At 41.3% G+C, this 13,819-nt stretch overlaps 2 protein-coding genes and 1 long non-coding RNA gene across 6 annotated transcripts in view; 1 reads left to right on the plus strand and 2 right to left on the minus strand.

Annotated features, from left to right (window-relative positions):
* SLC13A4 (solute carrier family 13 member 4) overlaps positions 1-4,696 on the minus strand; it is a 39,058-nt gene extending 34,362 nt beyond the window's left edge. For both annotated transcript variants that reach the window (XM_039481473.1, XM_039481461.1), the window contains exon 1: positions 4,562-4,696. In XM_039481473.1, the coding sequence (XP_039337407.1) occupies positions 4,562-4,660 (99 nt within the window). In that variant the 5' untranslated portion in view covers positions 4,661-4,696. The remainder of the gene's footprint in view (positions 1-4,561) is intronic.
* Positions 4,697-4,958: 262 nt separating this feature from the next.
* Positions 4,959-5,640, plus strand: LOC120368850. Its single transcript, XR_005582813.1, has 2 exons — positions 4,959-5,086; positions 5,371-5,640. It is a non-coding gene; the product is annotated as an uncharacterized LOC120368850 (long non-coding RNA).
* A 2,331-nt stretch (positions 5,641-7,971) lies between these two features.
* Positions 7,972-13,819, minus strand: part of FAM180A (family with sequence similarity 180 member A) — a 37,097-nt gene continuing 31,249 nt past the window's right edge. Inside the window, exons 2-4 of one of the 3 annotated variants that reach the window (XR_005582810.1) lie at positions 12,190-12,293; positions 10,584-11,162; positions 7,972-8,530 (exon numbers count right to left, since the gene is read on the minus strand). Coding sequence is in view for 2 of the 3 variants with exons in the window: in XM_039481484.1 (XP_039337418.1) it covers positions 10,818-11,162; positions 12,190-12,293 (449 nt within the window). In the remaining variant the exon portion in view is untranslated. Of the gene's footprint in view, positions 11,163-12,189; positions 12,294-13,172; positions 13,306-13,819 lie in introns of those variants that run through there. The other 2 variants (XM_039481495.1, XM_039481484.1) reach the window with 2 other exon arrangements.

Genomic DNA, 13,819 nt, shown 5'->3' on the forward strand with positions numbered 1-13,819 from the left:
CACATGTTCATTGATCTCAAAATCTGACACAAAGACACACACACATACATTGGAATTACAAAAAAACAGGGTGTGATCTCAGAAGCTCTCTCTTTCTCTGCCTCCCCACACATGTATCTCAAACTCTTGGAATGAGGCCACAAAGTAAGTTATAGAAAGTGGCATCCTTAACTCTACTTTTCCTGGTGGTTGTAGGTTTACGCTGAACCATTTGTTACTTTTGTTTCTTCAAATTCTGAAGGGCAGGATAGCAGCAGGAAACCTAGAATTAATTTTAGAAAAAAGAATGAAGATGCAGAGGTGGGAGTGGGGATATCTGGGAGTGAAGAAAGGGTAACATACAGTTTATGAGATTCATAACAGATTCTTTAAAATAATATAGTGAAAAGTCTAGAGATTGGAGCTAGCCTGAAATTTTCTTTTTTAGACTGTGCCAAAGTCAGACAAAATTCCATTGAAGTTAATGAAGTATGCACCTGGGATATGGCTCACTGCAATTATTAGCTATTTAGATGGATGGACGGTATCCTTATTCACATGGCAATCATCTTGCTTGTTTCTCTTTTCAAAACTAAAACATGAATAATGAGGTCCAAATCTACAAACTACATGGAAGCATACATTTGAATTATTTGATGTACATGTTTATGAATTTGAAGTGCTCACACAATAAAAATAAATTCTTGATTGGCTTCAAAATCTTATATTTAAAAAGCTGTGTAACCTCTTAATCCTACACAAAATGAAGAGTAAACTGAAAAAACACAGGTTGTGTGGTGCAGAGAATTAATCCACTTTCTGTAATCTATGGAGACAAGTTAAATGTAGTCTAGGCCAGAGTCACATAGTTAATCAAGTTAATGACATTAACCTAGGAGTCAATGGCTTGTCAGCCACAGCACCAAATACTTTTAGACTTCATAGTCAATTTTCAAGAGAGACCCAGAAGTATGGCTTGGCTCCATCTCTGCAGCATGCCCCTGCTGGCACAACATGGTGCTGCAGGCATGCCACCTAGGGTTGCCACCATAGGTGCTGGAACTAGTGGTTCTGGGGGTGCGGCTGCACCCCCTGGCTTGAAGTGGTTTCCATCATATATAGGGTTTACAGTTTGGTTCAATGGCTTTCAGCATCCCCACTATACAAATTGTTCCAGCACCCCTGGTTGCACCCTGTCCAGGTTTTCCCAGGATCATCCTTTTCTTGAGTTAGCTGTCGTGGGAAAGCTGTATGGTGCTCACTACACACTGCCAGCTGTCCAGTTTCATGGGACTGGGCTCACCCTAGATGTCCCATTGTTTTTTTTTAACCTCAGCAATGGCAACCCTAATGTCACCCTCAGCTCCCTCTTGCTTCTCTCAACTAACTTGTTCACATCCTAAAGTCATATTCCCCTTGAAATAAACACAACTCTATTTGTTTACTCCCTAGTTAGTGCAGCCCCATCATTGACAACAAAAGCAATATAGATTTATATATGATACAGTGTATGAACCTGCACTCAGAGCCCCCGGGAGCCATTTCACATATTTCTGGAATGTTTATTAGTTAACTTCTGCTGCAGAACAAAAGCACTGAGTTTGGGTAGGTCCTACATGAGAAACAGTGACCATTTAAAAATAAATCTTGGTGGAACTAAGAGTGTTTTACTTTGCTTACGGTAAATATGTAAAATCTTAAAGATATTCTTTGCCAAAAATAATTTTAATCGGATAATATGTTGATCCTAAACTACTTCCCCTTTCAAAAGTATCTGATATAATTTTTAACACATAAATAAAGAAGAGCTCTGTGTGGCTTGAAAGGTTGCCTCTCTCACCAATATAAGACGTTACCTCACCCACCTTGTCTCTCTACTATCCTGGGACCAAGACAGCTACAACTACATTGCATACGTTCTCTAACCCTTTTGTTGTGATGTAAATAACGTACAATAGTAAAAACGGGGCAGCACACAGTTTACATGGAATGGAGGAAAAGTTGAATCTGTTACAATTAATGCTTTTTTTCTTCCTAAGAACAAGTGTGTCCTCAATTTCCAAACAAAAACAAAATAAAGTCCATTTTGAAAAGGCGGAAAACTGAGCAGTAAGTGCTTGGGGAGAAAAGTGTCCACAATAACTGCTGTATGATAATCTCTGCTAAAGACTTAATCAGCTTCTGTAGCAGCTTGGGCTATTTATTCTGCAAGTGCTTTAAGAGGGCTTGTTTCTATGAGAAACCATGCTAATCTCTTCTATTTCACTTTTATTTATTTGTTTATTCATTGGTAACCAGAGTGACTAAGTAGTGAAGTGGGGTTGTGTCTAGTGAAGTGTTAGCTGTTCTACCCCATCCCTTCTCCTCCCACAGCCCAAAGAGGGTGCAAAATCCACAGCTACAGAGGGTCCTGAAACAGGGAGTAGGGAAGCAGAATGCAGTGGAGAGGGATATATATATATAGAAAGGCTGTGGTGCAATGATTCTGCTTCCACCAATGCCATCTCAATTAGCCCCTGTGGCAGAAAAAAGGTGGGACTGTAGGCAGCCATGTTACAATCCCTGACTAAAGATAATGATTACATTTTTCATCATTGAAGAATCTTCCATTTTAGGATCTCAAAGCATGAATGAAGTCGCCTCCCACCAGCCCTATGAGGTAGGAAGGCATTTACCGGTTATGTAGATGGGGAAAATGAGGTAAGATTTTTAAAAGTGACAGGTAAATTGGGAGGGCAGGTTTTTTTGAGTGCCCAACTTGAAAGAGCTTGAAAAGGCCTGATTGTCAGAGGGTGGGGGCTCAGCACTTACTGAAAGCCAGGTCCCTTTCAAGTTGGGTACCCAACCTCAAGAGACTCTTGAAAAATCTTGGACTTACCCAAGATCATACAGTGATTCAGTGGCAGGAATGAAAACCAGATCCCAATCCTCATTCCTGTGCTTTTTCCATCTCCCTATATGTTTCCTCTCTTTAATTCAAATAAGACTAATATGAACCAAAGTACATAATCTTTGGCCATGTTCTTTGAATCCTAGTCTGTCCCCCTGGCACACTGTGTTGTCTGTTTACTGCACCCAGCACCTCTTGCTCTTCTTGGAGAGGAAGGGCTACGTGTGAGTGAATGGATTCAGTGGGGCAGTGGGCCTGGCAGCATGAGGTGAGGGGGTGTAATTCATATAACCAAATGTTATTCCCAGTGTTGGACTGATATTGTCAATGGAGCTGGCAGCTGGTAGAAACATAAATCCTGTGTTAACTTCAATTTCCATGAGAAAGACAGAAAAATAGTATCATTGACTAATGGAACAGGACAAAATCAGTTAAGGGCTAAATTAATCTTCGAGCTTTGAGGAGGAATTATAATCAGAGAGAGCAAGAAATAAAAACTACATTAAAATACTTGAGTAGTATCCTGCCAGCTAAGTTTATTAGTATTCTGCCATGAAGTAGGGAGCAATAAAAGTTACTGCAAAGTCCAACACAAAGCTCTCTGGTGTTGGAAGAGTCCTATTCTGTGAATCTTGAGCCTCTTCCCTATCAAATCCTATGGCTATATTCCAAAAAGGGATGGATAATTTTATGGCCATTAATAATATTTCTATTTATGCCTATGGTAATATATATCCTCACAGAAGTAGGAGAGTTTGAGTTGGTCATTAGCAGGAATCAGGAAGGAATATTGCTCTCAAGATAAGGTACTGTACCACTGGCCAGATGTATATTTATTTATAGGCATCTCTACGGGGATCATCACCATAGATTTTTTTAATACCTCACAAACATTAACAAATTAAACCTCAACATCCTTATGAGGTAGAGAAGCATTATTATCCTCCATTTTACAAATGGGGAAACACAGGCACAGAGAGATAAAATGACTACACCAAGGACAGTTAGTCCATGGCAGTGCCAGGAATAAAAGCCAGATTCCTCAGCCCCCAAGCACAATTCCTCCATTTTGTGCTGTTGTGCCTTTCTCTGAGACTTCAACACTTAGCTACTGCCAGAAGTGTAATACTGGACTAGAGAAACCAAGGTCTGGCATGCAATAGCAAATGCTGTGGATGTTCCTACATTTCTATCACTGAAGCCTGGCTCCATTCTTTACAGCTGTCTTATAAAAACTCAGTCTAATTTGAAAGTCCCTGGACAACCTGTTGTCATTACGAGCCTCATGACACCTGGTATAATTTTTAAAAGAATGCTTGTTAAAGATAATGCCATGTATCTGCCATATATCGTCTGTATTTTTGTCACACTTAAAAAAAAACAAAAACGTATTTGATGCATTTGACTGAAAACAGGAGCTTTTTCAGCTTCAGTGCTGATTTCCCACCTCTGCTTGTGACATCATATTTGGTTGCTATGGAGACTACTACTCTTGCTTCTAAATAAATCGTATTTCTAAGTTCTACAAAGGGGCATCATTGCTCTGTAAGAATAATTGTTCTGTAAGTCCCTCCCCGGCTCCCCATTTTCTGCAGCACATCTGTCCAGGATGGTTACCCTGCAACTCACCATCACTCTCTTTGCCCATCTGCTCCACAAGCTTTAATAAAAAGGAAACAATAATGTACTTACACTACTGGGGTATAAAAGTGGCAGCGGCAGCAGCAGAAGTGGAATGAGCACAACGAGCAGCAGGTTTCTGGCCCTGAGGAGCTCCTTCACCAGTGCCATAATGCTTCACTTCCTGGTTACTCTTCTTCTTGGATTTGTCCTTGTTTTCCTCAGATGCTTCTACTTCAGCTCCAGCTCCTTCTTCAGCTTTTCCCTGATGTCTCGGAACGGGTTCTGACTGCACTGTGTCAACTCCTTTCCCCACCTTCCTGCCCCTGAAATTTCTTTGTTAATAGATTTATTCTTTTTCTGTTATATTTTTAAAGAAACACTATCAAATTTGCTAACCTTTTTATCAGGTTTATGTAGGGCTTACTAACATATCCTTATGATTGTCACACCATAACCTACAGAGGTTTGCAAACTGGAGCATAGTGGTCTTTTTGGTATTGGTGTTTTTATTCAGAATCAGGGAAGTTGCTGCATTGCCTTCTCATCCCTGTTTTATAAAGCTTCTGTTCCTTCCATCATCTGGTTTTCAGTGATGTAAGTCTTGCTTTTGGTAAATGAAATCTAATACCAGCATAACCACCCCCGGTATGCTCTAAAGTCTCTCTTCACTAATACTATAGCCTGAGTTTTCCAATACTTGATTTCTTTTCTTCCTGGGAAATTGCTAGTAGCAACAGTTTACAGTTTAAAGCACTGAAGGAAAGATGTAGTATTCTTTTTTAAAGTCTTCCTGCTTTTGATGATGTGCTTTGTTCAGATTTCTTCCTTATAATTTTCTTTTCGACTTTGAATTTACCTTTCCCCTACTTTTTCTTCAGCCTGGAATTCACAGGGTGGCAGTACTTGCAAAGATTATCCTCAGTCTCAAGATACAAAAACTTGTTAAAAAGGCTTGTCCAACTATAATTCGCCAGTAAGGAGGATGGAAAATGGTAGAACCTCCACCCACCAACCAAAAGCCAATCAGGATGCTTGAGAAGACAAACAACCTCCCCTCACAAAGAAAGGCTGTTTTAGTTGCTGAACAGTGTGATTAGTTCAAGGCCTAGGAGCTGCTGATAAATAAACAAACATTGTTTTCTATAGAACATACTTTCTCTTTCATGATCACTGTTGCTTCATTCATGGGGGCTATTAACTTAGAAGGGGTGTGCTGCAATCTGTGCCTATGTACACACTAACATCAGCCAGACTCCATGGAAATCAGACGCAAATTCACGACCTAATGCTCCCCAACCACGGGGTTCTAATGGCTTAGCTCATCCATAGGCTGCAGGGATCCATGAGGGTGTAGATCTCAAGCATCCAGAATTTCCTGGGCAACCACACAGTAGATACAGTTTTTTTGGAGTCATGTTCCAAAATAGGTTCAAATTGTGCAACATCTGCTCCATCTACCCTGGACACCAATCAGTCCTGCTGGCAGCCTGGGAAAATACTTTGCTGTACAGGCTGAGCCCAGACAGCTGTATGTGCGCCTCGACTGATGGCTGCAGCAGGGCTGGCTGGGTGTGAGCTCCCGCTGGCAAGCGAAAGGGCTGGCTCAGCCCAACCAATAGCAAAGACAAATTATTTCTCCTCCGGTGCTCTCCCATTACCACCCATAGGCTTGGAATTACTCAGGTCCCCACAGCTGCAGCCCCCTAACACTGATGCCTGAATAAGGGAATTGGAGCTGAAGGACACAGATGGGAAAAGTGGCAACAATGAAGAGAGATGGGCTTGTGAAGGGAGACTGGAGGCAAAGAAAGAATATTTGAGTATAAGAGAAAAAATGAAGTCTCTCCCTTTGTTCCTCTTTGCGGTCATTATTATCCCTATTTCCCCCACATTGGAGCACTGGGAATCTGAGAGGTCGGCACAGTCTGGTCAAGAATTAAAAACATAGAGTCATGTTCTCCACTGCCTTGCACCTGTGTTGTCAACCACACCTGTGCAAAGTGGATGTAAAAAGCCACCATTCTGACATGGCAGAAGGTAAGTCACTACACAAAATGCAGGGAAGTGGAGAATATGGCCTACAGGAGCAGCCTTCAGGGCGGGTGGGTGGAATAAATCCAGAATTATAAGTGATGCTGCAGTGAAATATTCACTTGCTGCTGTGGCCCATGTGCTAAGGAGAACACATCTGAAGTTGCCATAAGTGTCTTTAACGCCATTGGATCATGAAGCTACCACAAGGGAGCAGTGTTTCACTCCATGACAGTTTGTTCGTGTATGACTGAGGGTATGGCATAAAACTCTCTTAAGGACAATGGGTCTTTGTCACACTAGAGAAGCAATGAGTTTGTGTGTAAGTCACAGTCTGTGAGTATGAGACCAAGGTAGGGAGAGCCAAAAAATTCCCGGCTTTAAACAAGTTATGCTAGAAAGAACTTGGGAATAAAGATGACAATAGTGCTTACTTCTCTCCCCAGAAGATCAGACAATCTGTGCACATGTCTGAGCGAGTCTAGGAGAGATATTGTGCCAGGATGGCTTTCCTGAGTCAGAGTGCTCCACTGCACTGAACTCCATGCTCCACCCTCTCTCCTAGCTGAAGGAAAAGAAGGGAACTCTACTTCTTATCTCTTACCTCCTCCTTTCCAAAACAAGGGACCATATGCCCTTCTCTGTTCTACCCTGGCTCCTATGCACGACTCTGTATCCTCTGCCTGGGGGAAAGATAGATACCCCATGGGGCTATTGATCCATTTGCTCGGTGCTTTCCACTCTGGCAGAGTGGGGAGTGCCTCTGCACAGCCAGAGAACTGTGAGCACCAAATGTCTTGCAATGAACAATGGTATCTTTTACTCCAACAGGCCACAAACATTTTTGGTGAAACTTTGCGGGCTGCTGAAAACTTGTGTGGCCAATCACTAGGCTATTCTTATTGTAAGGGGAAAGAGATCCAGCTACTAGAATTATCCCGATGTCCTGGCAGTGTGGTTATCAAAGCTGGTAGAAACATTTTCCACAGAGTAATTTTCCATCAGAAAATGCAGTTTGATTGAAATCAAAACATTTGGTGGAAACATGTTGATTTCAACAACATTTCTGATGGAAGACCATGGAGATGATTAATTTCATTTTGGTAATGTTGAAATATTTAGTTTCAATAAGGCAAAAACAGTCTTGTTTCATTTTTTGCTATTATATTAATTTTAATATTTACATCTGTATATTATATTTAATATTTTATATTAAAACGTTGCAACATGAAAATGAAATTTGTTTACCTTTTTGAAACAATTACAATGGTGCCACAGGATTCTTTGCTGCTTTTACAGAACCAGACGGCTACCTCTCTGATAAGTGATGGAGTTTCCCAATGAACAGAAATCCCATTTCCTGCCCATCTCTAATGGTTATGCTTTGTGGGGATGGAGCTCCACAGATTGAAAGATATCCAGCGACTGAGAGCATGCTGCAGGGTAGTTAAATAGCAAATCAGCTCCTGAAATAAGGGCATGTTACATCTGCAAGTTACCACATATCCTCAGTGGAGTTACTTCCTTTAACAAATACACCAAACAGTCAAGTAGTTCTCGATTATAGTTTTATTATTTCATTAATGATTCTGTATTAAATAAACTTGGGCAATGTGAGTGACACAATAGTATTTCTCTTTTGTTACATTATCCACAGAAATTGGGCCAGAAGGGAGGGGATAACAAGCCTGAAAAGACTTAATTTAACAGTGAAGAAATAAAGATAATTTGTAAAGTACAGTAATCCACGGGGAATGGTAGAGGATGTTCTGAGCAATGTTTGTACTGATCATTTTCTGAGGGGCTTATGATGCTCACTGGCAGATGAACCTTGTATGCAGTACAGTACCACCTGCTGTGAGAGAGACCTCTCTGTGTAGCCAATTCTACTTCATACTTATTGCTTCAGTCCTGCTTGTTGTCACAGTAAGGAAGACCATAGCACCACTGGCCTGTGGCGGGAGTGCCTGAATGCTCTGGTTCCAGTCTCTCCCAGCAGATATCACTCTAGGGAATGGAATAGGAGCACAGAGTAAAAGCAGGATGAACACTCATGGTAATTACCCTCCATGAGTAAATTAATTATATGACAGGGTAATTTTAAAAAGGAAAAAACAGACCATTTGTGTTTGCTTTTAAGAAATAAGGCACATATGGGTGCTCCCCTCTACTCGCATTCCATTCCACTCTGGAAAAAGAGAGTAATCCACAAGATTGTGAAATATGGGAGGGTGGTGTCCCAGAATGGTGCAGAAGAGACATTACACATGGGACATCTGCTGGCCTGCTTATGGTGGTGGGAGTTTGGGAAAGGGCATTCTGGAAGACTGACGTCCTTTTCGGGGAAGCGTTAATTAATAAAGGTTGTATCATATGGTAGTTTGGCTAGCAATGAGTTGTGTTGCTCCGGGCACAGGAGTGGAAGGTATGTATTGCTTTTCATTTGGAATGTTTCTGTTAGATGTGTTAAGTGTAGGCCAGTTTTAAAGGATGCACAACGTGGTGTTTTGGGTATGAATACTCTTTCACACATGAACACAATTAGCTACACCTGTTTTTAAAGATGCCTCAGACTTGCCATTATAAAACCCTATTTTCAGTTGTTTATAACTTTGCAAAACTCTAAAGAGCACGAGCAGGCAAGGTCATACACCAGCTGAGGACTGCCAGAGCACACTGTGCTCTGATAACTCCCCCTGCTTGCCCTTGACTGTCCCTAACACCCTGTCTGCAGTTCAAGCTGCAGAGAGGGAAGTGTAGGAGGTGGCTCTGCTGGCTCCACATTTACTGGGAAATCACCCACCTAGTGGAATATCCTCACAATAAGGGACTTGCAGGGAAATTCTGCACAGCCTGAGTGATGCAAAAGGAGCAGTGTGGGGCTCCGAGTCTGGCCCTTCAAATCCATACTATTTCCCTGGCCGGTTTTGGTTTGGGCCTGTCTCTATTTATAAACTTTAGACAGTGAAGTAAAGTGGATGATTAAAGAGAGAAAGACTGAGTGTAGTGTGTGAGAGTCAATGAGAGAGAGCACAGGTGCAAATATTAAGGGGGTAACAGCTTTTCAGAAGTGCTCAGATACTACTGTGAGACATGCTAGAAATATCGGACATAGGTAGATAAACAGCATTAGTATAACCTGTTTTAAATCTTAGGACATTGTCACTAGAACAGGTTGAACTGTTCATTGCAAATAATTTCTCTGATGAATACCTTTCCTCTGTCCATGAATTATCCATAAAAGTCTTGATTTTTTACACCCTTCACAAACTTCAGAGAAGTTCTGAACCGGGAGACTAGTTCAGTGACTTTGAGTTATAGGGACAAGCTGAAAAATGTGTAATTGTTAAATTAATTTAAGCTCTGATCCTGCAGTTGACTCCACATGGACAGATAGTTGCAGGCTCAGAGACATGTGCAAATAAGGGAAGGACCTTTATAGACTGGCTGTGAGAGCTCTTCTGGGGAGAATGCACACACAGATAACTATGTGTCCTTCCACAAACAAACATTCTTGTGAATAAAAACTGGCTCAACCCAATGTATGTGAACAAGAGATTAAAATAGTTTGCCAATACCTGGGAAGCAAGTCAGCCAGCTTGATTTACAAGAATATTGATGATTTTACTCTTGCCAAAGCCTCCAAGCTCTAATTGCCACGACTCTTCTTCATTTTATAGTGGGCCTCTCTCTCTCTCTCTCTCTCTCTCTCTCTCTCTTTCTCTCTTTTTACACCCCATTTCTAGCCAGGAAGGTAGCATTCCCCAGCACATTCTCCTTCTGAGCTTGCTGTGCAAAGTAGTTACCAGAGCATACTCCCCTTCACCCCCAAGATAGATCAAGCCCAAATCATCTCAGACATAAAGCCATTAACTTTGTTGATATTACACCAGGGATGGACTTGTTTAATGCAACTTCAAAATATCTACTAGTTTCCAAAACAGGAAATGGGTTTCTAAAACTTCCCCCCAAACTTGCCAGATGAACGTGCCCTTCCTTCATCCTTTGGGAATAACTTTAAATATATATATATATATATAATATAAATATTCCCTTCTACCTCAGTAATAAAACATTCTTCTTTGCCCACATGAGAATGGATGCCAGGGACTGAAGCAGACAAGATGTTTTTCCTGTTTAACATGTTTCTATAACAGGATCCCACTAGGGGGAGCTAGAGAATAAAGAATCCTTAACTACGCCTAGACTTAAATTGTTTACAGAATAAAGTGGTGGACGTGCTATGTGTCCCCTTCTCATCAGAGCTTGTTGCATTCTTGGTGTATAAATTCCTTCAGTGCAGTGGCTTTTTGCTCCATGAGAACATCAAGTCATGCTTCAGGGCCTTGTAGAGACTGATGAAGGATTCGGCCCAAGAGTCTTTCTGGTGCTTCCGAGATCGAGCTGCCCTGTAAGCTGTGTAGACCATGGTCAAAACTGTCCTTTCAAAATCTTCTTTCTTTAGGACCCTCGGGTAGTCAGACAGCCTGGCACTCAGCCGACGAATCTCTGTGATGCTCTTGGGGATAATGTCATTGCAGACAGTGTCAAATTCTTTGGCCTTCCTCAGCGAAGCCAGCTCCTCATCTTTTATGGAAAGCCTCAGATTTTTGTCAATTTCAATCTCAGCTAAAAGAAACTGGTACAAAATCAGAACACAGAAAGCTATTTATCCTCTGAGAGTCTATATATAGAGTAAACATTAATTTAGAGTTTGTTCTTATTTCTTTTTCTTGGTAAAATGCAAGCAAAGAACTAAGCCAGGGTAGAGTAAAAAGACACTGTTCAAGTTGCCCTCTAAAATTCCACCACTGCACCTTAATTCCTGCCCTTCCAGTTCTGGGGCCACTACACTGTGTTACCAACACATGTTAACACTGGCCTATGATACCCTTCCTTTTACAGTTCAGGATCTTTTCTAGTCATGCTGAACTGTGGCAGATCATGCAGTGGCTTTGCAATGGCTACTAGGGTCAAAGCACCAAAATCATTTTCAAATGTGGCCTGAACAGAGGATTTGAGCCTGCTCTGTACAGGTGAAATAGTCGTGCTGTCCCGGGAGGTTTGTTTTTCATTTTGATTCCTTGGCACTGCCAGGCATGGTGCTGTGCTGCTAAGCATTGATTTGTTTGGCACTGATGCTTTGGATCAAGGAATCAAAATGGCACTATATGGTTACTGGTTAGAGGGCAGAAGATGGGGTATGTTCAGGGGGGGCATTGGTTCTGGATCGTGCCCTCCCTGTTGGTCCGACAGAAGTCACATCTATTGAACTCCAGGTACCAATGTCAGGTTTACCCATGGGCTGAAGGGACGTCATTTCTTGGGAAGTTTTGTATGTTTGTTTTAAATCAGGAGTTCACTTTGAATTGAGGGTTTCTCAAATTTAGGTATATTTTAATTTATTGAATGTACATGTATGTAGAATCTGAAATAGAGATATTTTATACTTTTAAAAGTATATACATCTCCAATCCCTCTCTGTTTGATACCAGCAGTGGGCTACTAACCATAAGGGACCGCACAGTGGTCAGTAACTCAGGTTAGAGGCTGGGGCAGAGCTCAGAGATAGGGTGAAATGGGGAGGCTGTGATGAATGGGAAACAATGACACTATTCCGGTATAGAGACAGATGCCGGTATGCCCATTGCCCCAGCATACTGAACCTCAAAAAGCATGTTCACATCATCCAGCGAGTTCTGCAGCACCGGGCTCACGGGGGCAGATGACGACCATCTCTTAAACCGCTGAGCATCTGGGAAAAGCATGGCTGGAAAAATAATCAACAGGAAGAGAGACTTAAGCCAGTGGCACACACTAAGGGAGCCAAGGACATTTCAGTATCAGCTTTAACCAATGTACAGGCTGATGCAGAAAATATATTGTGGGAAACAACCTTGCACTGGGCAAGAAAATTGACTCCTTGGGTTGTAAGCTTTTATTGGAGTATAAGCTCGTTGGGGTAAGGGCCAGCTTGTTGTTCTGTGTCTGTACAGTGCCTACCACAATGGGGTCCAGAGTCCAGGAGTGGAGCTCCTAAGCACAACCACAATACAAATAAAAATAATATGGTCTAGAGGTTTTCTCTCTGATTCAGGACCAGAAAGGAGCCTCATTTTGAGAATCTAATACTGTCACAGGGGAAGGACATGTCACCCTGTTAGTCACATATAGTCAGGAAGTCACTCAACCCTTGTTTTATTGCTCAGACTCCACCTATAGTATCTGTAAGGAGAGGTTACACAGCCTCCTTGCAGGCTACAGCTGAGTCTGTTGGCGTGGTCAGAGTACCATGTCTATGATATAGCCAGCGTTGAAAGGACTAGATTGCTTTTTGTAGAATATCAGGGTTGGAAGGGACCTCAGGAGGTCATCTAGTCCAACCCCCTTCTCAAAGCAGGACCAAGCCCTAACTAAATCACCAAACGGCCCCCTCAAGGATTGAACTTGGAAACCCTGGGTTTAGCAGGCCAGTGCTCAAACCACTGAGCTATCCCTCCCCCCATATTGGTAAGTGTTGATTTCACTGTACACACACAACTAACAAACAAAACATATTTCCATCAACGGCAATCAAAATGTACAGACAGACAAAGTTAGAAAAATGTTGCTTTGAGAACTTATTCCAGTTTGATTTCAGGATATTTACATTGTATATTTTGACAGATGATCTTAACAATTTGTGTTTTAACAGTTACAAATCTTTAACTTTTTGAATCTCCATTTTTGTCCTGTATTATTTTCTGATTCCCCCTGTTGTCTGACCCCTCCGCTCCCTGGTGGTAAAGTCCTGCAAATGTAAAGATTTAAAATGAAGAAAAAACATTAAAAATGCTTAAAATCTATAATTTCCCACAATTGCGTACATTTAAATCAATATATTACTTTTAAAATAAATGTTTAAACATAAACATCGAGCTTATCTGTCAACATTCTGAAAAAATAAAAATTGAATTCTTCGAAGCCTAGATATATCTAATATGAACTTATCTATGGATATGTCTGTTTAGTAATTCAAACTTTAATCACTAGGCCATTAAAATGTTAATGGCCAAGCAGCTGGCAGAGATCCAGTCAAAATAATGACGATTCATTCATAACTTTTTAAGCATCCTTTCCATGGAAACTGCCCCATGCATAGAAACATCTATACAGGTGTGAAATTTTGTATTCTTAAATTTTCCCTATGTTGTGGAACAGGTGACCAAAGTATCCTAAGATATTGCTGTAATACTTAAAAACACGGCTATTTTTATTTGAATGATAGGATGGATGTTTTATCTTTTAATTTCCAAG

This window comes from Mauremys reevesii, linkage group 1, assembly GCF_016161935.1.
Source record: "Mauremys reevesii isolate NIE-2019 linkage group 1, ASM1616193v1, whole genome shotgun sequence".
Taxonomy (NCBI): Eukaryota; Metazoa; Chordata; order Testudines; family Geoemydidae; genus Mauremys; species Mauremys reevesii.